Genomic DNA, 26,898 nt, shown 5'->3' on the forward strand with positions numbered 1-26,898 from the left:
TTTGGACATGTGGAGATTTGAGTGTGTGAGGATTTGGACACGTGGAGATTTGAGTATGTGAGGATTTGGGGATGTAGGGATTTGGACATGTGGAGATTTGGGTGTGTGAGGATTTGGACATGTGGAGATTTGAGTATGTGAGGATTTGGACATGTGGAGATTTGAGTATGTGAGGATTTGGACATGTGGAGATTTGAGTATGTGAGGATTTGGACACGTGGAGATTTGAGTATGTGAGGATTTGGACATGTGGAGATTTGAGTATGTGAGGATTTGGACATGTAGACATTTGAGTATGTGAGGATTTTGGGATGTAGAGATTTGGACACGTGGAGATTTGAGTATGTGAGGATTTGGACATGTGAAGATTTGGGAATGTAGAGATTTGGACATGTGGAGATGTGAGTATGTGAGGATTTGGACATGTAGAGATTTGAGTATGTGAGGATTTGGACATGTGGAGATTTGAGTATGTGAGAATTTGGACATGTGGAGATTTGAGTATGTGAGGATTTGGACACGTGGAGATTTGAGTATGTGACGATTTGGACATGTGGAGATTTGAGTATGTGAGGATTTGGACACGTGGAGATTCGGGGAAGTAGGAATTTGTAAATGCAAGGATTTGGAGTCCTAAAAATTAGCTAATGTAGAAACTTGAGTTCCCAGAAATTTGGAGAAAGAAGTATTTCAAAATACACAAATTGGAATACATATAAGAATTCAGAATATTATAAAAATCTACAAATCTCCACTTCACCACATCCTCCGTCGCTCCAAATAATACTACACCACATACAAATCACACATCCCAAAGTTCATAATTTTACCACAATGTTACCACACATTTCAACTCATCTCCCATCAAAAGAGAATCCTTCCGTAGATCAAGGAAATTCCCCCTTTTTCACTTCGGTCAACCATCCGATTAGAAGCAAGTTCAACGTTCTGAAAGAGGAAGAAACAGGGAACGGTTGAATGGAGCTAGCTATGCAAATTGCAGATTAATACGATCAACATGAGTAGTTGAGGTAGTTAAAACGTGGGCGGTACCGTAACGATCGCTTTGTGTAATTGAACGTAGCTGGGGGCTAGGATGCGACCAATCTGGGGACCATTAAATGGCACGTTACTATGCTTCTGGTGTTTTCACCCTTACAATGTAAACGATTGCTGATACGAACGCAAGTACCACATTATTTCAGAATTATACTTGATAGCCAAGTGAAAGAGTATACGGATGCATATCGTTATCATATATTACGCTGAACGTTCAGATGACATCATTGTTGAGATCAGTGTTGTTATTTAAGTTGGTTACATGATGTTGATCAAAGTTCTGATTAGAATGATTTGACAGTTGGGTCATTAAGGTATAATTGATCAGAGTTGGTCAGATTAGGATAAATTTTGTTAAAGTTAGTTAGGTTATTGTTATGTTAGTCACAGTTTATCTGATGGAAACGTTTTTGGTCATAGTTAGTCAGGTTAGGGTAAAATTGATCAAAGTTGGTCAGATTAAGGTAAAATTGATCAAAGTTGGTCATTAGGGTAATTTTTATCAGAGGAGGTTAGGTTAACATTGTTCACAGTTGGTCAGATTCAAGTAACTTACGTCAAAGTTAGGTTAAAGTAACTTTGATGAGGTTAGCTCAATTTTAACTCAGAACAGAATGATCCTCCTTGATGTTTGATATTTTACAAATTGTTAAATTGACTCACTAATATTTTTTAACAACTGTCACATCGACATGTTCAAGTTTAATCCATGTACAGAACATGAAGTTCAAAAGTACTCATTTTTACTCTCAAGGCAAGACACCTAGTCCAAAGCTACCCTAACCTTTAATTACATAGAACAGTCAAGTCACTCAACATAATAAGCCTAGTAACTAATTTCGATGCTGTCCTAATAAGATGTCTATGATGTCTGATTAATGATATCTGATTAATACTAAAAATACAGTACGTACATTAGTGTGTACACACTATACTCAGAGTAAACTCATGAAAACACATCGCTGAAAGACCTCGAAGTTCAACATTCGCTGCATAAAGACCTCCAAAGAATGTAGCAACCGTTCCACTGTTTTTAGCCCGTAATGTTAAAGGGAAGAAGCAATTCGGGTCGCACGACCCTTTATCCCGGTAAGTCGACGCGAGGCAGGTGCAACACGGATGGCCTGGGTTACCGTAAGCTGGGTCAACGCACCCGACACGTAGAGACCTCGCTTCCACGATAAACTCGTACAACGATGTCGTTTTCTCCGGAGGCATCACTGACTCATGCGTTTCCGTTGTGCGTGTATCCAGTTTCCATCTCCGCATCGGCATCGAGATTTATGGCCGAGAGACCGCTCGAGTGTCGAAGGTCGAGGAAACGTTCATAAAATGCAATCTTTTCCTCTTTTTATCGAGCCGTGCTTTTTTTGCGCTGGAGTAATTATCGGAGTTACTTCATCATTTATGTGGGATATGTGGTCTTATGTGGATGGATATGTGGTCTCATGTGGAGGAATATGTGGTTTCATGTGGATGAATATGTGGTCTCATGTGGACGAATATGTGGTCTCATGTGGACTCATATGTGGTCTCATGTGGACGAATATGTGGACTCATATGTGGTCTTATGTGCACTCATATGTGGACTCATATGTGGACTGATATGTGGACTCATATGTGGACTCATATGTGCACTCATATGTAGACTCATATGGCGTCTCATGTGCACTCATATGTGGAGGAATATGTGGTCTTATGTGCACTCATATGTGCACTCATATGTGGTCTTATGTAGACTCATATGGCGTCTCATGTGGACTCATATGTGGACTCATATGTGGTCTCATGTGAACTCATATATAGTCTCATGTGGACTCATATGTGGTCTCATGTGGACTCATATGTGATTTCATGTAAACTCATATGTGGTCTTATGTGGATGAATATGTGGTCTCATGTGGACTCATATGTGGTCACATGTGGGATTATGTGCACATGGCTCTTTACATGGCTGGGAATTTTATTTACTTACAAGGTTTTATACATTGACTGATTTCTTTATTATTGCAATCACACTCAGTTTTATTCTAGTAAATGAAGAGTTAGATATCTTTGATTAAGGAACGCTTTCATTAGACTTCAAAGGCTGGTCCAAGTGGACTTCAATTTGCAGCAGCTCCACATATGAAGGTCTCCTGTAATTTTAGTTCTGCATACAATAGATTTTATGCATAATTAAGATTGTTATTATATATATGTATTTTTTGAGTTCTTATAAAGGCCATCATACAAGATCACATATGAAATTTTTGAAGAAATCTGAGGACATCTGAAAGAGTCCATTGTGCGCTAAGTATGCCAATCGCCACGAGTAAAATTTTCTAATTTAATTTTCTCTCAATCATCATCACAGCATCAATCGAGAGAACAGTAGATGTGTATATTTTCCTAGGTCGTAAATTAAGAGAGAACGGTGCTTTTTGCGATCGTTAGCAGGAAACGAGCGTTCGAGTAGCTCGGCTATATTAAGCCGTTTTTTCTTTTTCATCCAGCACTCGATAGTCACGATCCTAGACGTTTCACTAGCTGGCATTTTGTATTGTAATTTAATGGTCTTCTTCGACGTTCAGCGGCTTTTTTTACCTTTCTTCCACTCGATCTAACAAGGTGAGAACGAGGCATCGGTGCAGGCCCGAAGAACAGTCTCTTCGTGCGCTGCGAACCGTGTAAATCCGGCATCTATTATTCCCACGTTTCCTAGACCGTGACGGTTTGTAACATCAAAGCCTCGATCGAGTGGGAGTTCTTTGGCTTTAAACTTCTTTTCTTTGTAGGATCATAGGGCAGCTTTATCGAGACTTTCTCCGGTTAGAGTACGCATTACTGTGGATTTCCTGTGTACACAAAACTTCTTTGAACTTTTTCATAAAACTGCTACCAAACTATATTTGCTATTCTTCTATGAAACTATTCTTCTATATTTGCTAATTTGTACATTTAAGAACTTGCTTGAGTTTTCTGTTCTCGATGGTGCGCTGATGGCCGCCATCTTTGTTATAACCTAAAAATCATGTTCGCTGCAAACATCGCAACCTTACAATATTTTTTAAGTTTTGTTAAATATAATTTCTTATGTACACAAATCTTCTTCGAACTTAAACTTTATAAAACTGCTAACAAACTCAAGTATGCTTCTATATTTGCTAATTTGTGTATTAAAATATTTGCTCAAGTTTTCTGTTCTCGTCGACGGTGCGCTGATGGCCGCCATCTTTGTTATAACCTAGAAATCATGTTCGTTGCAAACATCGCAACCTTGCAATATTTTTTTAAGTTTCGTTAAATATAAGACCCTTGTAACATTTTCTATTACTGTTCAAACTTGTTGGAAGTTCTCAAAATTATTTTATTGCAAAACTACCCCCTTTTGTAACGAATCTGTTAGGTTAGGTTAGCAATATTTTTTTAAGTTTTGTTAAATATAAAACTCTTGTATCATTTTCTATTATTTTTTAAACTTGTTGGAAGTTCTCAAAATTATTTTATTGCAAAACTACCTCCTTTTGCGAAGAATCTATTAGGTTAGGTTAGCAATATTTTTTAAGTTTTGTTAAATATAAAACCCTTGTAACATTACCTATTACTGTTCAAACTTGTTGGAAGTTCTCAAAATTATTTTATTGCAAAACTACCTCCTTTTGCAACGAATCTGTTAGGTTAAGTTAACAATATTTTTTTAAGTTTCGTTAAATATAAAACCCTTGTAACATTACCTATTACTGTTCAAACTTGTTGAAAGTTCTCAAAATTATTTTATTGCAAAACTACCTCTTTTTGCAACGAATCTGTTAGGTTAGGTTAGCAATATTTTTTAAGTTTTGTTTAATATAAAACTCTTGTATCATTTTCTATTATCTTTAAACTTGTTGGAAGTTCTCAAAATTATTTTATTGCAAAACTACCCCCTTTTACGAAGAATCTGTTAGGTTAGGTTAGGTTAGGCTTTTATAACAAAAGCCCCATAAAATTCATTTGATGTATAAAAATTGCAATGTCAGCAGTAAAAATCTGTTACGTTCAATAAAAGTCGATGTACTTCAATATGAACAACAAATATTGCAAATATTGCAAATATTGCAAATTCTAAAATATTGCCAATATACGTATATTGTCAGTACGTACATTGATCCGAAGTATCCATAAGAACTACATAATATACAATTTGAATTGCAAAGGGTTAATATTTTTAAGATTAGGTAAGCATTAGATACGCATATACGCAATTTCTAGAATAGTTCCGCATTCCACCCTTTTCGAACCAGTCTCCACACTTTATCGTTTTTATGTCGAGTCAAACGGGAAAACAGTTCTCACCCAATCGAAACGTTTCACGGTGATCTGCGCTTAAACACGAGACGCCTTTATGTAAAACAGGAAGCGCCGTGAGAGCGTAAGTCGGTCGTCCGAAAATCTAGAAACTTTCCCAGGAACGAACTTCTACATATATTTCGTATGGTGAATCGTATGCTATTAGCAAAGTTGATACAATAGGCGAGGTTCTTTTAAGAACTTAGGAATTTTCTAATTTTATTGTGTAAATTTGTAAATAATAATTTACAGTAAATGTGTAAATTGTTTAAATTTCATTGACAAGTTGTTATATTGTTTTATAGAGGTTTGTTTTACAGTGGTAAATATAGGAAGTATAGTAGAAGACCAAAAATTGTTGTCTTTTGATTTTTCGCATTTTCATCTCTGCAGATTACTTTTGAAGTTTTCTTGCAAATTTTTAATTTAAAAGGATTAGGTTGTACTGCAGTCAAACTGTGTATTGAATCTAATATAATAGTATGACATATGTCTATAATATACATATGTAGTTTCTTAGTGCTGCTACAATGTAAATATTGCTACAGGTGTCCATTTTTACTATGTCAGCTAAAGTGGCGCCGCACTAGTGGCGCCCTCAAGATTCAATCTGACAACTGACTTGAACAAACAAAATTACTATGAAACATTATTAAAAAAAATTCAGTGAGTCATTACACGATCTTGAAAATTTCTTTAGAGAACAAAATCAAGAATTTCGTTTTAAAATCCTGTGGAACTACATCTACTTTTGGATCTGCTTTATATTTTTCAATAGTACTGTGTAACAATAAAAAATATTCTGAATACTAAACACTTCTTGTTACAATATTTACATCATATCATTTGCATCATTGTTTGTATCATTTTTTGTGTCATTGTTTGTATCATTTTTTTGTATTATTATACCATTATTTTGTATCATTGTTCATATCATTGTATCATTGTATCATTGTACCATTTTTTGTATCATTTTTTGTATCATTGTTTGTATCATTTTTTCTACCATTTTTTGTATCATTGTCTGTATCATTGCTTGTATCATTGTTTGTATCATTGTTTGTATCATTGTTTGTATCATCTTTTTTGTTATTGTACTATTTTTTGTATCATCTTTTGTATCATTGTTTGTATCATTGTATCATTGTACCATTTTTTGTAGCATTTTTTGTATCATTGTATCATTGTACCAATTTTTGTACCATTTTTTGTATCATTGTTTGTATCATTTTTTTTATTATTGTACCATTTTTTGTATCATCTTTTGTATCATTGATTGTATCATTGTATCATTGTACCATTTTTTGTAGCATTTTTTGTATCATTGTATCATTGTACCAATTTTTGTACCATTTTTTGTATCATTGTATCATTGTCCCATTTTTTGTACCATTTTTTGTATCATTGTTTGTATCACTGTTTGTATCATTTTTTTTTATTATTGTACCATTTTTTGTATCATCTTTTGTATCATTATTTGTATCATTATTTGTATCATTGTATCATTGTACCATTTTTTGTACCACTTTGTATCATTGTTTGTATCATTTTTCTTATTATTGTACCATTTTTTGTACCATCTTTTGTATCATTGTTTGTATCATTTTTCTTATTATTGAACCAATTTTTGTACCATCTTTTGTATCATTGTTTGTATCATTTTTTTATTACTGTACCATTTTTTATACCATCTTTGTATCATCTTTTGTATCATTATCAAAGCAACACAAAATGGCTGACACTGAAGACTCTTCTTAAACTTGAAAAGTGTCCAGAATATCACTTGATACTCTCCTTTGGCAAATCGGTTAAATCGAGCATTTCTCTCTGTACCACAGACTTCTCTTTCTCTCTGGTCCGTTCAACCGTGGTCTCGAGGGACAGCGATAAAATACGACGTAGTCGGGCCAGCAGAGCGAGAACGGCCACGATTAAAGTCTGTTCACGGAGGCAAAAGGACGCGTCGACGACGTCCACACCGGAGACCCACCTGTCCAGGTCTCTCCTTCGTTTCCGTTCTCCGTTCGTTGCCACTCAGCGTCCTCGTAAATCGAGTGACCCGAATCGAAATCCCGGGAACACTGTTTCACATTTAGCACGCTTTCGTTCTTTTGCCGAGGGCGATATAGCGCGAGGTAATAGCGATATAATACAAGCTAATGGCGGTATAATGCAAGGTAATGACGGTATAGCGCAAGGTTTTATAGATACGAACATTCTAGGTTTTGCGAATCAATTTCCGGCAAATTGACTGCAATCAATTAGAGAATCTAGTGCTTGGTATCTGATATTTATTCTTCTGATTTGTGGAAATTAATTGTAAGGGAGATAAGAGGAAAGTAGTGAATTATCACTGGTGATTCATGCCACTTGTGATCAATACAGTTATTCCGTCTTTATCCTCTTATGGACATCTTCATTATGAACATCCTCTTATGAACACCTTACTTAAGTTTACTTAAATTTACTTAAGTTTACTTTCAATTTAAATATAACCTAAATACAGTTATTAAATTTAAATATTTATTAAACATCCGCAAATCGATCCAAAAACTATAAAAAGTTCATAAAAACCTTGAAGCACGTAAAGACATAAACAGATCGTAAGTACTAATGTGTATCGAGAGGTTCAACATTAGAACGCGATAAAATTCCAATAAAAATTGATCAGGTAACCGTAGATCGGTCACAGCGTTACGATCGTTTCGGCGAGTCACGCGTAATAATCGTTATTCGGTACCCTGAAGAGTGAGAGAAAGTTACCCTACCTACGGTTGTATTTAAATCGACGCTTATACCGGGAGGCTAACAAACCCGATCGCCTATGGTGAGCCATGTCTCCCGACAGAAGAGGAATAAATCGGCTAAAATCGAACATGGCCGCCAAACGGCGCCGACTTTCTCGACGCATTCAATTCCTCGAGTATTCGAACCGGGAAAACGGGATAATTGAGAGATCGGAAAGTACGGTTTACCGGATGCCTCTCGAAATTAGCTAACATTAGATTTTCAAATTGATTTACTTTATTTTTTACTGTTGACAGAAGGTTATTCAAATAATTCGTAATTTGACTTTCACGAGTTTAATTGCTGCCGCCAAAAAGTTGGTTAGTTTCCCGCCAAAAAGTTAGCCAAGTTCCCGCCAATTATTCCCGCCAAAAAGTTGGCAAGTTTCCCGCCAAAAAGTTAGCCGAGTTCCCGCCAATTATTCCCGCCAAAAAGGTGGTCGATTTCCCGTCAAAAAGGTGGTCGATTTCCCGTCAAAAAGGTGGCCGAGTTCCCGCCAAAAAGTTGGTTAGTTTCCCGCCAAAAAGTTGGTTAATTTCCCGTCAAAAAGTTAGCCGACTTCCCGCCATTTCTTCCCGCCAAAAAGTGTCAAGATGGCGGCTCGACATCTCCGTTCCTTACGTTCTTTAATTACGCGCAGTGCCTCAGGATAATCACGGTTTCTAACCTGTAAGAGCGCAACGTCGGCTGGAATAGAGCTTACCTGTTCGTTTCCACGAGATAACAAGAGTCTCTAGTCACAGCCCGATAACAGATAGATAAGAGCGGTACAGATTAAATCGTAGACGAGCGGGAAAACTTCTCGGGTTATCTCTCGTTTATCGAGTCGGTCGTTTTCTCGGATTAAAATCTAAAGGCAGCGAGGCTGGTTCGTGGAAAAGCTTGCTGGATCTTTGTCAATAACAACCTGGCGGTTGTCGTCTTTGTTTGAGAAACAAGCGAGAAAGTTTTGAACACATATGATAAAGTTCGTGCTTGTTAGTTGAATCGTAAGAGTGAATCTTGAGGTACAATTAGGATATCTGGGAATGTAGGGTTTTAGGAGCATAGAGTTCTAGGGATATAGAGATCTAGGGATATATAATTCTAGGGATATAGAGATCTAGGAATGTGGAATCCTAGGAATATAGAGATTTAGCAATATGGAGATCTGGGGATTTTAGAGATCTAGGGATATAGAGTTCTAGGAATGTGGAATCCTAGGAATATAGAGATCTAGCAATATGGAGATCTGGGGATTTTAGAGATCTAGGGATATAGAGTTCTAGGAATGTGGAATCCTAGGAATATAGAATTCTAGGAATATAGAGATCTAGCAATATAGAGATCTAGGGATTTTAGAGATCTAGAAATGTAGAGTTCCAGGAATGTGGAATCCTAGGAATATAGAATTCTAGGAAAATAGAGATCTGGGGATTTTAGAGATCTAGAAATGTAGAGTTCTAGGAATGTGGAATCCTAGGAATATAGAATTCTAGGAAAATAGAGATCTAGCAATATAGAGATCTAGGGATTTTAGAGATCTAGAAATGTAGAGTTCCAGGAATGTGGAATCCTAGGAATATAGAATTCTAGGAAAATAGAGATCTGGGGATTTTAGAGATCTAGGGATATAGAGTTTTAGGAATGTGGAATCCTAGGAATATGGAATTCTAGGAAAATGGAGATCTCGCAATATAGAGATCTGGGGACTTTAGAGATCTAGGGATATATAGTTCTAGGAATATAGAGATCTAGGGATATATAGTTTTAGGGATATATAGTTTTGTGGATATAGAGTTCTAGGGACATTGGGTTCCATAATATTCTAGAGATATAGAGTTTCAAACATACATAAACATAAGTTCATAGCAACCTAACCTAAAAATCCATAAATATGGCAACGTACTGTTATAAATATCACTAAGTACGTCGATCGCGTTATATCGGAACTTGACGTACATCTCGATATATCACCCACACACACATATCAGCCGTGCAACGCGGAATAATGATTTGCAAATGGTTCGTACATAAAAAACATCAGCATATGAACGTAAACGGAGGAAATAAATCGTGACGAAGAATTTACACGTAGATCAGCGTGTTATGCCGCAAGAAATTGTTCGGCCATAATAGTTTATCATGGCTACGATTATAAATTGTTCAGTTTTTTTATTTTCGTGTGTTAGGTATGTGAAAAGTGGCTGTACCGTTTACAGAACGATTTCCATGGCACGCTTAACGAGGCTGATGTCTCGGAGAGCCCGAGAGAGCTTTATTCAATCGCGCGTAACCGAACGTTTCACGTTCTGATGCTCGTGTTTCGATGCTGATCATCGCCGGGCGTAATTTCATCGTCGAACACGACGCGGATGACAGTGATCGAACGTTCAGAGGTTTTCATTGTTCGTTCGACACACTTTGTCGCGGTTATATACTGCCATGATAATTGCTGTTTATTGGAAAACATCGGCAAATTGGTTGGTGGAGGAAATTAATTTAGATGTTCGAGTTAGAGTTGGTTTGTTCTTTTTATTAACTCTTGGGTGCATGGACTTTTGAGAGTATTTAATACTTATGTGGGAGTATTAACATATGAGTATATTGTATGAGTATGCTCATGTATGTATGTTCATATACAAGTATTCATGTGTGAGTATGTTAACATATGAGCATATTGAGTCATATGAATATATTAACATATGAGTGCATTAATATGTGAGCATGTTAACATGTGAGTATATTGTATGAGTATGTTCATGTATGTATGTTCATATACACGTATTCATGTGTGAGTATGTTAACATATGAACATATTGAGTCATATGAATATATTAACATATGTGTGTATTAATATGTGAGCTTGTTAACATATGAGTTGTATTGAGGTACGAATATATTGTCGTATGAGTATGTTTATATGTCAGTATATTGATACATGAGTATGTTAACATATGTGTGTAATGATACACGAATATATTAGCACATATGTACATCAACATATCAGCAGATCAATACTGGAGTACATATGAATATATTAACATATGAGTACAATAATATGTGAGCATATTAACATATGAGTACATTGAGGTAGGAATATATTATCGTATGAATATGTTCATATGTAAGTACATTAATACATGAGTATATTACCACATGTGTGTATTGATACATAGATATATCAACACATGAACATATGAGTAGGTTAATACGACAGTACATTAACATATGAAGTTCACATGTGAATATATTAATAAGCAAGTCAATTAACATATGAATACATTAATATTTGAACACATTATCACATCAGTACCTAAACCTGTATCACCAGGTATTAATTCAGTTACTAACTTATCACCACCTCCAATTTTTACAAATACTACAAAATTATTTTTACTAAAAATTTTCCAAAAGATTTCAGAACAGTTCAAGAAACCACCTCCCTAATTATATTCATTATAGAGCAAGCGAGAATTAGGTGAGTCCATCGACTCACCTTAACCAGCCAAGTGTTAATTACGTTATTATACAACATCCGAGGTGACTACCATTGATAACCCCGTTGGTAATCGAAGTGTTAATTATAAATTGCTCTCGTAACGAAAATGGGGGTTTGATTTTCTTGCGGTTGCTTCATTTAGTCGATTAGTCCACGCAGACATAGCAGACGTTCCTCAGAGTCGTCGATAAGAGGATGTTTCTATCAGTGGACGGAATTAACCACGATGAAGAGCTAAGAAAAGACTTCTTTCGATTTTAGAACGAGATCTATCTGCCGGTTGTAATAACCAATCGGTCGTTAACTCGTGTGTATTTCACTGATCAATTTTTACTGTCGAGATATCGACGCATTGAACTTCGTTCAGATTATTCGACCTTCTATCAGCGATCGTTTATGCCCATGTGACTGGCGCTACGAATCTAACTTAATCGATTTATTGGGAAAAAAATTTATTATGTAACTGTGTAGGGTGGAGGAGTGTAGGTTTAGGGGAAATAGGATTAAGGAGTGTAGGGTTAGGAATTTTGGATTCTAGGGATTCTGGGGATTCTAGGGATTCTAGGGATTCAAGGGATTCAGGGGATTCTAGGGATTCCAGGGATTCTAGGGATTCTGGGGGTTCTTGGATTCTAGGATTCTAGAGATTCTAGATATTCTAGGGATTCTAGGATTCTAGGGATTCTAGGGACTTCAGGGATTCTAGGGACTCTGGAGATTCTTGGATTCTAGGGATTCTTGGATTCTAGGGATTCTGGGATTCTAGGGATTCTTGGATTCTAGGGATTCTTGGATTCTAGGGATTCTTGGATTCTAGGGATTCTTGGATTCTAGGGATTCTTGGATTCTAGGGATTCTTGGATTCTAGGGACCCTTGGATTCTAGGGACCCTTGGATTTTAGGGATCCTTGAATTCTAGGGATCCTTGGATTCTAGAGATCCTTGGATTCTAGGGATTCTTGGATTCTAGGGACCCTTGGATTCTAGGGACCGTTGGATTCTAGGGACCCTTGGATTCTAGGGACCCTTGGATTTTAGGGATTCTTGGATTCCAGGGATCCTTGGATTCTAGGGATTCTTGGACTCTAGGGATTCTTGGATTTTAGGGATCCTTGGAATCTAGGGATCCTTGGATTCTAGGGATCCTTGGACTCTAGGGATCCTTGGATTCCAGGGATCTTTGGATTCTAGGGATTCTTGGATTCGAGGGATCCTTGGATTCTAGGGATCCTTGGATTCTAGAGATCCTTGAATTCTAAAAATTCTAATTTCAAAACTAAACTCTAAAGATCTAAAAATTCCCAAATCTCCAGAGTAAAAATCCCTAGATCCCAAAATCTCTAAATTCCAAAATTCCCAAACTTCCAAATCGAATATTTATCGCCACTAAAAATGAAACGTTCGAAAAAAATGTCTAAATTCTACGCAAAGATTCGCATCAATGTCAACGCGATGAGTAAGCGTGAAAAGAAGCAATTAACGTGCGAAAAAGTATTGCAGCATCAAGGGAGAGAAAGTTTTGAATAAAAAACTAATTAACCCGAGCGTCGATAAACATTCATTTGGAGGAAGCAGCGATTGCGTAACGTCGATTATTGAATAACAAAGCGATTGCAGAGTACGAGGCACGATCGTTGCGTTATCAAATACACGGCTCGTGCGATATAAATAGCGAAGACGAGTTTTTTCCACCGATCTCTAGTAACAAATTATCGTTCCCGGAGAATGCCACGTTTACCGAACGCGTTATCGACGTAGTTTCGAACGTTTAATATTCGAAGAGGTGCTCGCGTGCAAGGCTAACATATTAACTTACAAGGCCAACATTCGATAGTAATAATAACCGTGCGACACTGAATAATAGGCGCAAAGAAATCGACCTAAGGAAAAGAATGGATGTTCGTGGATGACTGTTCTTCCATAAACCTTCGCGTGGGATACCCTCATTAATTTCCCTCACGGAGAATAGAGGCTTTCTGTAAAGAAAACTCTGATATCATCGAAAATAGATCTGGAATAGAAAAGATTCTGGATGCTAACAACTCGAGTCTACTGGTGCATAATCTTTGGGCTCGTTTCGAATTCTATGGTGATGGGAGGTCATGAAGTAACCGGAAATGGGGGAGTTTTATAAAAAAATAAGTTGATAGTGCAGATTACGTTTTTATCAAAATTCCGAGTGCGGAGGTTTCGGATCTTCAATGGTCCTCTATAAGTGCCAGGCAGCCATTTTATAATAAAAATAATAATGAAAGCTCTACGTAGACATTTTCTAGAGGCCTCAAGGTTAAATTTGATGCATCAGAAGTGACATTTTGCAGTACTATTGTGGCATCAAACTTTAATTGTTTCAACTTGTTGTTTCAAACTTGATGGTCCTCTATAAGTGCCAGGTAGCCATTTTATAATAAAAGTAATAATGAAAGCTCTACGTAGACATTTTCTAGAGGCCTCAAGAATAAATCTGATGCATCACAAGTGTTTGTGATGCTGTTGCATCACGAGGTTTCACACGAGACTGTACGTGTTCCAAAACCGTTTAAGTACATTCGCAAACAGTTGAACTTTCAAGGATCGGATCCCGGTTCAGTTTCGAACAGCGCTCCCGGCTGAGGCACCGCGAAAGAATTTCAAGAGTTGCACAAAGGAATTGCATAGCGTTGTAACGAAGGTAGATGAAGCGTCACGATAATCCGCGGAATTAAAGAGTCCGCTCGCGTGAAACGCGTTCGCGGCAAAAACTGGTTTAATCGCGCGCAGAAACCTCTCCCGTGTGTGTACAATCGAGTGCATCGGGGCTTCCTTTGGACGGGGACGTTATCTCATATATTGCATTTTTTAAATTTTCAAATTTTCAAATTTTGAACTCGACATTTTTAGGTTTTCTAATTTTACTGTTGCAGTGCTTAAAGTTTCAAGCTTTTAAATCTTGAAGTTTCTAGATTTCTAAATATGTGAATTTTTAGGTTTTTAGATGTATAATTTTCAAAATGATCCCAGATTGCAGAATTTCTGGATTTCCGAATTGCTAGATTATCGAATATGTAGACTTCAAAAATCACTTGATTCCCGAATCCCTAGATTCCACAATCACTAGATTCCCAAATTCCCTAGATTACAAATTCCGTAGATTACAAAATTGCCAGGTACACAAATCCCTAGATTACAAAAATTCTAATTTCCCAAATTTCCTAGATTCCCAAATCCCTAGATTCCAAATCCTCAGATTCCCAAATTCCCTATATTTTCCAATTCCGAAGATTCCAAAATTCCTGTATTCTCAAAATCCCTAGATTCCAAAATATCTAAATTACCAAATTCCCAGATTCCCAAATCTCTAGATTCCACATTTCTAAATTCCCGAATCCCTAGATTCCCAAATCCCTACATTGCAAAATTCTTAATTTCCCAAATTCCTAAATTCCCAAGTCCCTAGATTCCCAAATCGTTAGATTGCAAAATGTCTAAGTTCCCAAATCCCTAGATTTCCAAATTCCTAGATTCTCAAATTTCTAAATTCCCAAATCCCTAGATTGCAAAATCCCTAGATTGCAAAATTCCTAAATTCCCAAATTCCTAGATTGTCAATTTCCTAAATTCCCAAATCCCTAGATTGCAAAATTCCTAAATTCCCAAATCCCTAAATTCCTAAATCCCTAAATTCCCAAATCCCTAAATTCCCAAATCCCTAAATTCCCAAATCCCTAAATTCCCAAATCCCTAAATTCCCAAATCCCTAAATTCCCAAATCCCTAAATTCCCAAATCCCTAAATTCCCAAATCCCTAAATTCCCAAATCCCTAAATTCCCAAATCCCTAGATTGCAAAATTCCTAAATTCCCAAATCCCTAAATTCCCAAATCCCTAAATTCCCAAATCCCTAAATTCCCAAATCCCTAAATTCCCAAATCCCTAAATTCCCAAATCCCTAAATTCCCAAATCCCTAAATTCCCAAATCCCTAAATTCCCAAATACCTAGATTGCAAAATTCCTAAATTCCCAAATCCCTAAATTCACAAATCCCTAAATTCCCAAATCCCTAAATTCCCAAATCCCTAAATTCCCAAATCCCTAAATTCCCAAATTCCTAAATTCCTAAATTCCCAAATCCCTAGATTTTCAAATTTTGGGGTTCTCAAATTCCTAGATTCCCAAATTTCTAGATCCCTAAATTCCTGGATTCCCAATTTATTAAATCCTCAAATTTCTAGTCAACCAAATTCCTAGATTCCCAAATTTCTATATCCCCAAATACTTAATCTTCCATTTCCCAAATCCCCAAATTCCTACATTCCTAAATCCTAAATTTCCCTATCCTTAATCTCCAAATCAACATCCCAAAACCTTCACCCCTCCAAATTCTCAATCCACCCAACTTCTGAAACGTCCAAAAAGTTCCCAGAAACGAACCATATAATAGGATTCAGATCGCGCTCGATATTTTCCTCAAGCAAGACACATCTGCTCCCGACTGTACGTATTCGAAAGGTTCGAGTAGTCCGCTCGCTTCGGAATTAGGGAGCGGACGATCCCAACGTTGGCAGACGAGAGAGGCCAACGGACTTCCTACTCGGGTACATCGGCTATTAACTTGGCAGGTTTCTCAGAATGGATGTCCCAGACACGACTGGTAGGACTGGTGTCCGCTGCTCCTCGACCCTCCGCCTCTATTCTTTACCCAGACGGACGAGAGCTCCGTGTTGTACACACACCGAGAGCTGTCCCGAGTGTCCTCACCCTCTCCCGACACACAGAACCGCAGGTTCCAACAGGTCAAGGAAAATTGTAAAACACCAGGGAACTTCGTGCTTTTCACTCTATTGTCGGTTCACTTGTATCTACAATCTATGGGACAACGTGACGAGGAATACACTGTGAGAGTCGATTGAGGATTCGTTTGTGGAGTCACGATTTGGGAAATTTATGAAATTGCCGGTGACGGAGTTGTTAAAAGGGGACAGTTCTAGGACACTAGGAGTTGGTATATTTTTGTTCACTGTATGGGGTGTTAGGGATTTGTAATTTTAAAAATATTGTAGGATAGAAATGGTTGAAGGACCTCAACATTTTTAATCATTTATCGAATTATGCAATCGTTTGCATCGAATATTTAGTGCTAATAAAAACGAGACTTAGATTTCAAAATTTCTGGATTCTAAAATCCCTAGATTCAAAGGTCTATAGATTACAATATCCCTAAATTCATAACCCCTAATTTCAAAAGTCCCTCGGTAGTTTCAGGTAAAGGAAATGGAGGAGAAAAGAAATTAGTACGGCGAGCCAATTATCGTTTCGCGGCGATTCGCGCGAGCACCGCTCGGACCTTATCTCGTCGAACTTATCAAGATTCATAGAAAGATAACGGTGACCTATAATAACGGGCGAGAGGTATCGATATCGTGGCAGAAATCGCGTGGGACTTTGGATCTCCGTAATCGAACCTCCAAACGTTGCTTGCGTAATCCACGCGAAAACACGTCGTACACCTTCCATCTTGCGAAACGTTGAAAATTTCGCTAATTGACGCTGTTCATTCATAAGCCAGTCGATTAAACGACGGAGCGGAAAAAAGCCGTGCAGGAAGTCGCGAAAACTGGATCCTGTTGAGGCCCGGTAAGAATCGGACACCATAATGGCGGGGATAAAGGCCGGAGAATGAATGATTTAATTTGTGCGGGTCTGTTCGCAATCTGTCACGTGCGGTCTGGTTCGATTGCGACATAAATCGTGGCTGGAAAAGCTGTAGCAGGTTGCTGCTGACATTACTCGAATATTGTCGTGGTTTTGTATGACCCAGACCTAACAATGCCTGGCGTGTAATATCGTGCAGTATTATGTCGTGACGCACTCGTGACGCACTTCAGTTTATGAAGTGGTCTGATATTTTCAATGAAGGTGAAGTTTGCGTTCAATTCTCGTTTTATGCGAGTTGACGTTTCACTGTTAAACTCTTGCCATATAGTGTCATGACGCACTCGTGACGCACTCGTGACGCACTCAACTTCGAGTGTGATGAAGTAGACTCATGTTTTCAATGAAGGTGAAGTTTGCGTTCAATTCTCGTTTTATGCAAGTTGAAGTTTCACTGTTAAACTCTTGCCATATAGTGTCATGACGCACTCGTGACGCACTCGTGACGCACACAACTTCGAGTGTGATGAAGTAGACTCATATTTTCAATGAAGGTGAAGTTTGCATTCAATGCTCGTTTTATGCAAGTTGACGTTTCACTGTTAAACTCTTGCCATATAATATCATGACGCACTCGTGACGCACTCAACTTTGAGTGTGATGAAGTGGGCTCATGTTTTCAATGAAGGTGAAGTTTGCGTTCAATTCTCGTTTTATGCAAGTTGACGTTTCACTGTTAAACTCTTGCCATATAGTGTCATGATGCACTCGTGACGCACTCGTGACGCACACAACTTCGAATGTGATGAAGTAGACTCATATTTTCAATGAAGGTGAAGTTTGCCTTCAATTCTCGTTTTATGCAAGTTGAAGTTTCACTGTTAAACTCTTGCCATATAGTGTCATGACGCACTCGTGACGCACCCATGACGCACATCACTTCAAATGCGATGAAGTAGACTCATATTTTCACGGCAGGTGAAGTTTGTATTTAATTCTGATTATAACGAAGTCAGTATTCTGACTGTTAAACTCTTGCCATGTAATATCCTGACGCACCCATGACGCACATCGCTTCAAATGCGATGAAGTGGACTCATATTTTCACTGCAGGTGAAGTTTGCATTAAATTCTGATTATAACGAAGTCAGTATCTGACTGTTAAACTCTTGCCATGTAATATCCTGACGCACCCATGACGCACATCGCTTCAAATGCGATGAAGGGGACTCATATTTTCACTGCAGGTGAAGTTTGCATTTAATTCTGATTATAACGAAGTCAGTATTCTGACTGTTAAACTCTTGCCATGTAATATCCTGACGCACCCATGACGCGCATCACTTCAAAAGCGATGAAGTAGACTCATATTTTCCCTTGTTTATAATAAAAAGAACGCTACATCTGTCAAAATAAAATAATAAACAGAAAGATCTGAATAAGAGAGACATCACACAAACTTCTTATAATTTAGAATCGAAAAATCCATCATTTTACAAAAATCGTTGAGCGCGATTGTCAAAGCAACCCGACAAAAATGCAGATTAGACGTCGAGGAATGCACACCGGTACAAAAGAATCGCAATCGAGTCGTCGACTGACAACTGACCCGTGCACCGAGTTCGCAATGGCGCGTCATCGACAGGAACTACCAGCTTCATTGAAAATCCACCGTACGGTACTCGTCGGTTCGCTGCCAGCCGATGAATCAGTCGTCACGCGAGCTATGCCGTCGATCGTCACGCGTGTCCCCTTGAATCGAAAAAGAATTCCTCCCATGAAATCGACGCCATAGCGATCGAGTTGAATAAGTCGCGACGTTCGGCGCGTCTCACTGCTCCGCCATTTGCATAACGGACAGCTTCCATTTAATGTCTGACATTGTTGCAATATGCAATCTTTTCCTTACTTTTATTACATTATTCAGATAAGCTGGTAAAAATTCTTTTGTAAGTACTTGGTGTTAGGTTAGATTGTACAGTTTTATTGATATTTTTATTATGGACTTATGATTTCTTTTGCTATCGACATGTGAGATATGATCTTTTGTTTCTGTGACAGGTTCACATATCATAGTCTTAGTGCCATACGTAAGGATATTTGCGAGATGCAGTTAGTGCAAAAGTATTAAATATCTGTCACATATCTATTCCAAGGTTATATCTACGTATATCTACCGTGTTGTACAGATCAATAATGTAGAATAATGGAATCCGCTGAAACCTCCAATGACGTCAACCTGTTAACCTACAATTTTCTGAATATGTTACATACAGCTTATTCCCCTGAAGAAAGTTAAAGTGTTGACTACCTTATACATTCAGCACTTGATTATAATTAGAACTAAACGCAAACTTCAGCAAGAGTAAATTGTTCCGAAGTTTCTATGAGATGAATGATTACCAATGAGCACAGCTATCTTTAGCAAGGATTTAGGCTGAGTTAACCCCTTAACTCGTGCTGTTCCAACAGATTGAAACTTTATGAACGTAAATTACGTTCCGAAGAATGATTTGACCCCAGTTGACGCTGTAACCATCGCCATATTAAAATCGATCTGAACATTTCTACAGAAACCCACGCATAAAAGTAAAGAAGATTAAAATTTCAGCCTTATACCTCATGGAGTAGATCCGGATACATCGTAAAAGGTCACGAGCTCAATGGAAAATCGATAAGAACTTTTTGCGACGAGAAAGTATCGGGTGAGAAGAGTAACGAAAAAAAAACAGACAGGGCGAGAGAACGGTAACGAAAATAATAACAGACTATCCAAACGCGAGCGTTCGTTCTGTCACGCTCCAAAAAGCAAGCGTCAATTACGACATTTAATTGGGTGCAACAGGTGGCCGGTGACCGAGGCGGCTACGTTCATGCCTGCTCCTTTTTCGAAATAATAAGTTTCCTGGGAACCAGTCGGACGCGTGTTCCCAAAACGGAAGTGGCTGGTTCCACTCGGCCGCAGAAGCGCGACTCAACGTCTCGCAGACAGGTTTTCCTGTACTCGCGTCATGTGCAGGGGCAATGTTAAGACCGACTCAAAACGTACTAACGGAATAAAACTTACAAATTGTCGATTTTATTATTGGTAACATCGTTAGGAATATTTGTTTATAGGGACGTTTTGGGGATTTTCAAGGGTGGGTGGTTTGATATGTTTGCTAGGGATTTTGAAATATGGGGATTTTTGGAGACTAAGGATTTTGGAATTTAGGGTGAATTTGGTGATTTGGAAATTTTTAGATTTGGGAATTGAGGAATTTTGGAATCTAGGGATTTTGGAATTTGTAGATTTGTGAATCTAGGGATTTCGTGATCTAGGGATTTGGGAATTTAGGACTTTAGGAATTTGGAAATTTGGAAATTTGGGAATTCTGGAATCTTGGGATTTTGGAATCTAAGGTGAATTTGGTGATTTGGAAATTTAGCAATTTTGGAATCTAGGGATTTTGGAATTTATGGATTTATGAATCTAAGGATTTCGTGATCTAGGGATTTGGGAATTTAGGACTTTAGGAATTTGGAAATTTGGGAATTTACGAATTCTGGAATCTTGGGATTTTGGAATCTAGGAATATGGGAATTTAGGGATCTTTAAGCCTAGGGATTTGGGAATCTAAAAATTTGGGTATCTAGAGATTTGGAAATTTTTAGATTTGGGAATTTAGGAATTTTTGAATCTAGGGATTTTTGAATTTACGGATTTGTGAATCTAGGGATTTCGTGATCTAGGGATTTGGGAATTTAGGACTTTAAGAATTTGGAAATTTAGGAATTCTGGAATCTTGGGATTTATGAATCTAGGAATATGGGAATTTAGGGATCTTTGAACCTAGGGATTTGGGAATCTAAAAATTTGGGTATCTAGGGATTTGGAAATTTTTAGATTTGGTAATTTAGGAATTTGAGAATATAGAAATTAGAGAATCTATGGATTTGGGAATCTAGGCGTTTGGGAATCTAGGGATTTGGGAATCTAGGGATGTTTGAACCTAGGGACTTGGAAATCTAGAAATTTGGGTATCTAGGGATTTGGAAATTTGCAGATTTGGGAATTTAGGAATTTGAGAATCCAGAAATTTGGGAATTTAGAAATTTGGGAATCTAAGGATTTGGGAATCTAGGGATTTTTGAACCTAGGGACTTGGGAATCTAGAAATTTGGGTATCTAGGGATTTGGAAATTTGTAGATTTGGGAATTTGAGAATCCAGAAATTTGGAAATTTAGGGATTTGGGAATGTAAGGATTTGGGAATCTAGGGATTTTTGAACCTAGGGACTTGGGAATCTAGAAATTTGGGTATCTAGGGATTTGGAAATTTGTAGATTTGGAAATTTAGGAATTTGAGAATCCAGAAATTTGGGAATTTAGGGATTTTTGAACCTAGGGATTTGGGAATCTAGGGATTTGTGAATCTAAGTATTCTTAAATCTATGGATTCTTGATATGTGGGTGGTCTGATATGTTTGCCAGCGTACAGTTCTAGCTCAGAGTTCAATACCTGAATTATTTATAAGATCCAAGAGAAATGCCAAACCATTCGATACAAAGGGGTGATACAACTAGCGAAAGTTAAAATGTTAATCACACTTTTCCTTCAGATCCTTCAATCATCAGCCATCAGCCATCAGATCAGATAACAAAGACTCATATCATACCCAAAATTAATTTACGAACCAATTCCTTCCAACCTTAATGCACGAGTGACCAGGGGTTAAAAATCGGTCAATCCCTAATTATATACAAGAGATTGCGTCCGCTAAGGATTCGGTCATCCGCGAGTGACTCACTTGTTCCGATTTCTTCGCGATGATTTTACCAAGCGATAACGTCCCTGGAACGGTAAGCCGTGACGTAACGTTGGCGCCGGCAATCCTCAACGCAGAAAGAAAGAGTTACGTGAGTGCATCGCGACACCCTTAAATTCGAACTTGAACCTGTATATGTAGTCATCTAAATGAACCTCTAAAGAAACCATAAGGAACCTTGCACTCTAATTTATTTATCAGGTGTGTCAGTCAGAGCTGACTAATTACAGCTACAATATTAAAATGGACAAAGAAATTAAAAATGTTATGTCAATATGTTATTATACAATCGTTGACTATGCAAATTACAATTGAACTCCAAATTGAAGTGTATTAAAAATTCGAGTAAAATTGATCACGCTCGAAGTCCGAGTGCGTCACGAGACAGACTCGTCAAAATAATGCGAGGGGTTAAGGAACCTTGAGAAACCTCAAAGGACCTTAAAGGATTATCTACGTTGTAACAGTAACTGGTGCTGTATACATTGATTTGCTAAAGCAGGTTACCTAAGGACCAGTAGGTAAATTTACCTGCAACAGGTCTGTTGTTAAAAAGAGAAAATGATTTCTTTCCTTTCTTTTCTTTTAATAATGACAAACAGGTATAGCTGGCTACCTGCTACTAGTATTTAGTGCAGTCTACATTGTAGACAGTCTCTTAACCCTCAACTTATGATTTTCTCAATGAGTGCGTCAGACAGGGTGACTTGATCATTGTTGTAACATTAAGCCAAACAAGGTATGTCCACATGTGAGGGACATGGAGATCATAGGTAGACGACTAGGATTTGCAATTGAACACAAATTAGATTCATAGTGAAAATGTCAGCCAGATTCGTCGCATTTCAACAATTACGTCACATGATTCTCTCCTTTCTTTTCTTTCTTCAATGACAGACAGGTATAGCTAGCTACCTGCTACTAGTACGATTTAGTGCAGAGTCTACAGTGTAGACAGTCTCTTAACCCTCAACTTATGATTTCCTCAGCGAGTGACAGGGTGACTTGATCATTGTTGTAACATTAAGCCAACCAAGGTATGTCCACATGTGAGGGACATGGAGGTCATAGGTAGACGACTAGGATTTGCAATTGAACACAAATTAGATTCATAGTGAAAATGTCAGTCAGATTCGTCGCATTTCAACAATTACGTCACATAGCGAAGATATTATAAGACAGGGGGTTATTTTAGGTTTGGGGTTAAAGAAGGTTAGCTCATCCACATTCAGCCCCCAGCCATTTTCCCCGAGTTTCGTCAAACAGAATTAATTCCAAAGGTGTTTCGCGTAACCGAGAAACGCGGCGTAACCAGTATTTTATCTGTCTCGCCAGGGTGGAGTTTCGGCAGAGAATTGAATCGCCACGAAAGAAAAAATTATAGAGATTCCGGTGGAAGTTGATCGGCAACCGATCATTAGAATCGGCTAGCGATCGAAAACACGAGAGCGTTTCTCCACTTGGAGCGTTCATTAAAACGATTACGACAAAAAACGAGATATATCGAGGAAGATTATCGTGAACAAGAGCGGCGCTAATGGCGACCTTGTACGGAGAGATTTAAAAGAAAGAGAGTAATAGTACGATAACGCATGGGAGGCTATCTAAGCGCCGTTCAATTGGACGGACGCTACTGCGGTATTCGTTAATTAAAACTGTATCGAGGCTTGAGGAATGAGTTACCTTATGCTGTGGGAGGTTTTTAATTAGGGAGGGAAAGGCGATGGTGGTGAGGGAAGGGGATGGTTCGATGGGGGTGGGATTCTGGGTGACATTTAGAAATTAGGGATTTGGGAGATTTGATAGGTTGGGACTTTTGGGATTAGCGAAATTGGGGAATTAGGGAATTAAGGGGTTGGGGAATTAAGGAATTAAGGGTTTGGGGAATTAGGGAATTAGGGAATTAGGGGGTTAGGACATTAAAGAGTTAAGCAATTAGGGAGTTGGGGAATAAGAGGGTTAAGGAATTAGGGAATTAGCAAAATTGGAGAGTTAAGGAATTAAAGAATTAGGGAATTAGGGAGTTAGGGAATTAGGGAATTAGAGAGTTAGGGAATTAGGGAGTTAGGAAATTAGCAAGTTAGGGAATTAGGGAGTTAGGGAATTAAAGAGTTAGGGAATTAGGGAGTGGGGGAATTAGAAGGTTAAGGAATTAGGGAGTTAGGGAATTAAGGAGTTAGGGAATTAGGGAGTTGGGGAATTAGAAGGTTAAGGAATTTGGGAATTAGCAAAATTGAAGAGTTAAGGAACTAAAGAATTAGGGAATTAGGGAGTTAGGGAATTAGGGAACTAGGAAATTAGAGACTTAGGGAATTAGGGAGTTAGGGAATTAGCAAGTTAGGGAATTAGGGAATGGGGGAATTAGAGGGTTAGGGAATTAGGGAATGAGCAAAATTGGGGAGTTAAGGAATTAGAGAATTAGGGAGTTGGGAATTAGGGAACTAGAGAATTAGGAAACTAAGGAGTTAGGGAACTAGGGAATTAGGGAACTAGGGAGTTAAGAAATTAAGGAATTAGTAAATCTTGTAATTTGGGAATTTGAGAGTTTGGGATTTGAAGACTTGGAGACTTCAGGACTTTCGAATTAGCAGAGTTATAGAATTTCTACATTTTAACATTTTGAGACTTGGGAATTTAGTGTTTTTGGGATTACTAGAACTATAGAACTATATGAACATTTTGGAACTTTGAAGGTGTGGAACTTTGAGATTAACAAATTTTAAGAAAATGGAACTTTGGGTCTTTGAAACATTGAGACCTTTGGATTTAGTGTTCTTCGTCCTTTGATACATTTGGACTTTGAGACTTTCACACATTTGAACTTTCAGACTTTGAAATATTTAGACCTTCAGACTTTGCAACATTGGAACAAGACATCAGAACTAAGCTTGAAATTTCGCAAACCCAGACCTGTGGACATCGAAACATTTTCCACAAGAGTCCTTGCACCAACATTCAAACCTACTTTTGTTGCTCAAGTGTCTTCATTTCAGCTACACAAACCAAACGTTTCAGATCCTCAAATCTATCCTCTCATAAAATCACATCTTCAAGATAAGGCCTTCTTTCTATTACAGAAACATTACCGCCAGAATAAAACTTGAAATCTAGCTCTCCCTAAATCTTTCTATCAAAGAAAAGTTTCCCAAATCCTAAAAATCTCGAAACGTGTCCGAAACTCACCCAGCACGGAGAGGCTGAGTCCCGATCCCGGCCTGGGTGATCTGTGCCTGTCTGGAGGCGCCATGTCGTTGTTTTCTAACGGATGTAACGGCGCTTAATCCACTGGATGCAACTCTCTCATCTTCTATTCACACACAAACCACGCTGCTCACGATTCTCGGAACTGACAGTTAACTATAATTCGCGGAGGTCGATCTCGTCTGATCGTAGGTGCACGAGGCTGGCTCCCGGGGCACTGTCATTGTGTTCCGAATAAAACGTAGCGCGATAACGTCAAACGGAGATCGTTAAAACGGAGAACAAACGTTACTCGCTCGATGGTCGAGCACCGACTGCCAGACGGGCACTCGAGCACTCCACCGGGTCCGACTCGCGTGATGCCTGATTGGCTGATCGACTGGCTTGACTGGATAGACGCTGGTTAACCGACGACGACCACTCCGTACTCTTCATGGTCGTTCTTCCTCGCTGGTTTGCTTGCCCCGACTCGCCCCGGCGCATGCGCGCATCGCTCTCTCGAGTCTTCTGCTTCCAGAACCCAACCGGCCACTTGTACGCCCTCGTAGCATCTCTTGCTCTCTTTTTTCGGGAGGGGAATTTTAATTATTCCCGAAGAGATATAGGTCGAGTCGGGATACTTGCATTAGCCTGTCTGCTATGCAGCTAGTTTTCGTTGCATAGGGAATTATTCTTGCGTTCCTAGTTTCACTGTTCTGATTTGTTCGTTTCTAGTTTATGTAATTTTTCTGTAATTTTGAGAATCTGGGGACTTGGGAATTTAGGAACGTTTGAATCTAGGAATTTCGTGATCTACGGGGTCTGAATCTAGAGATTTTTTAATCTAGGGATTTGGGAATCTAGAAATTTGGGTATCTAGGGATTTGGAAATTTTTAGATTTTGGAATTTAGAAATTTGACAATCTGGAAGTTTGGGAATCTAGGGACTTTGGAAGTTTGGAATTTTGGAATCTGGGGGTTCTGGAATTTGAAGATTTTGCAATCTAGGGATTTTTATTCTGGAGATTTGGGAATTTTGGGATTTTGGAATCTAAGGATTTTGCAATTTAGGGATTTTTATTTTAGAGATTTGGGAATTTAGGTATTTAGAAATTTGGGAATTTAGGTATTTTGGACGTTTGGAATTATGGAATCTAGGGATTTTGGAATCTAAGGATTTTGCAGTCTAGGGATTTTTATTCTAGAGATCTGGGAATTTGGGTATTTGAGAATTTGGAAATTTGGAAATCTAGGGATTTGGGAAGTTTGGAATTCTGGAATCTGGGAGTTTGGAAATCTAAGGATTTTGCAATCTAGGGATTTTTATTCTAGAGATTTGGGAATCTAGAAATTTGGGAATTTAGAAATTTGACAATCTGGAAATTTGGGAATCTAGGGAATTTGGAAGTTTGGAATTCTGGAATCTGCGAGTTTGGGAATCTAAGGATTTTGCAATCTAGGGATTTTTATTCTAGAGATTTGGGAATTTAGGTATTTGGAAATTTGGAAATTTGGGAATTTAGGTATTTTGGAAGTTTGGAATTATGGAATCTAGGGATTTTGGAATCTAAGGATTTTGCAATCTAGGGATTTTTATTCTAGAGATCTAGGAATTTGGGTATTTGAGAATTTGGAAATT

General features: G+C 38.2%; 1 protein-coding gene across 1 annotated transcript in view; it reads right to left on the bottom strand.

The window, feature by feature from the left end:
* rols (zinc-RING finger and ankyrin repeat domain-containing protein rolling pebbles) overlaps positions 1–25,718 on the bottom strand; it is a 35,185-nt gene extending 9,467 nt beyond the window's left edge. The window contains exon 1 of the mRNA XM_012291378.2: positions 25,263–25,718. Coding sequence (XP_012146768.2) covers positions 25,263–25,326 — 64 coding nt within the window. The 5' untranslated portion in view covers positions 25,327–25,718. The remainder of the gene's footprint in view (positions 1–25,262) is intronic.
* Between the last annotated feature and the right edge of the window lie 1,180 nt (positions 25,719–26,898).

The sequence above is a fragment of the Megachile rotundata genome, chromosome 13 (genome assembly GCF_050947335.1).
Source record: "Megachile rotundata isolate GNS110a chromosome 13, iyMegRotu1, whole genome shotgun sequence".
Classification (NCBI taxonomy): domain Eukaryota; kingdom Metazoa; phylum Arthropoda; class Insecta; order Hymenoptera; family Megachilidae; genus Megachile; species Megachile rotundata.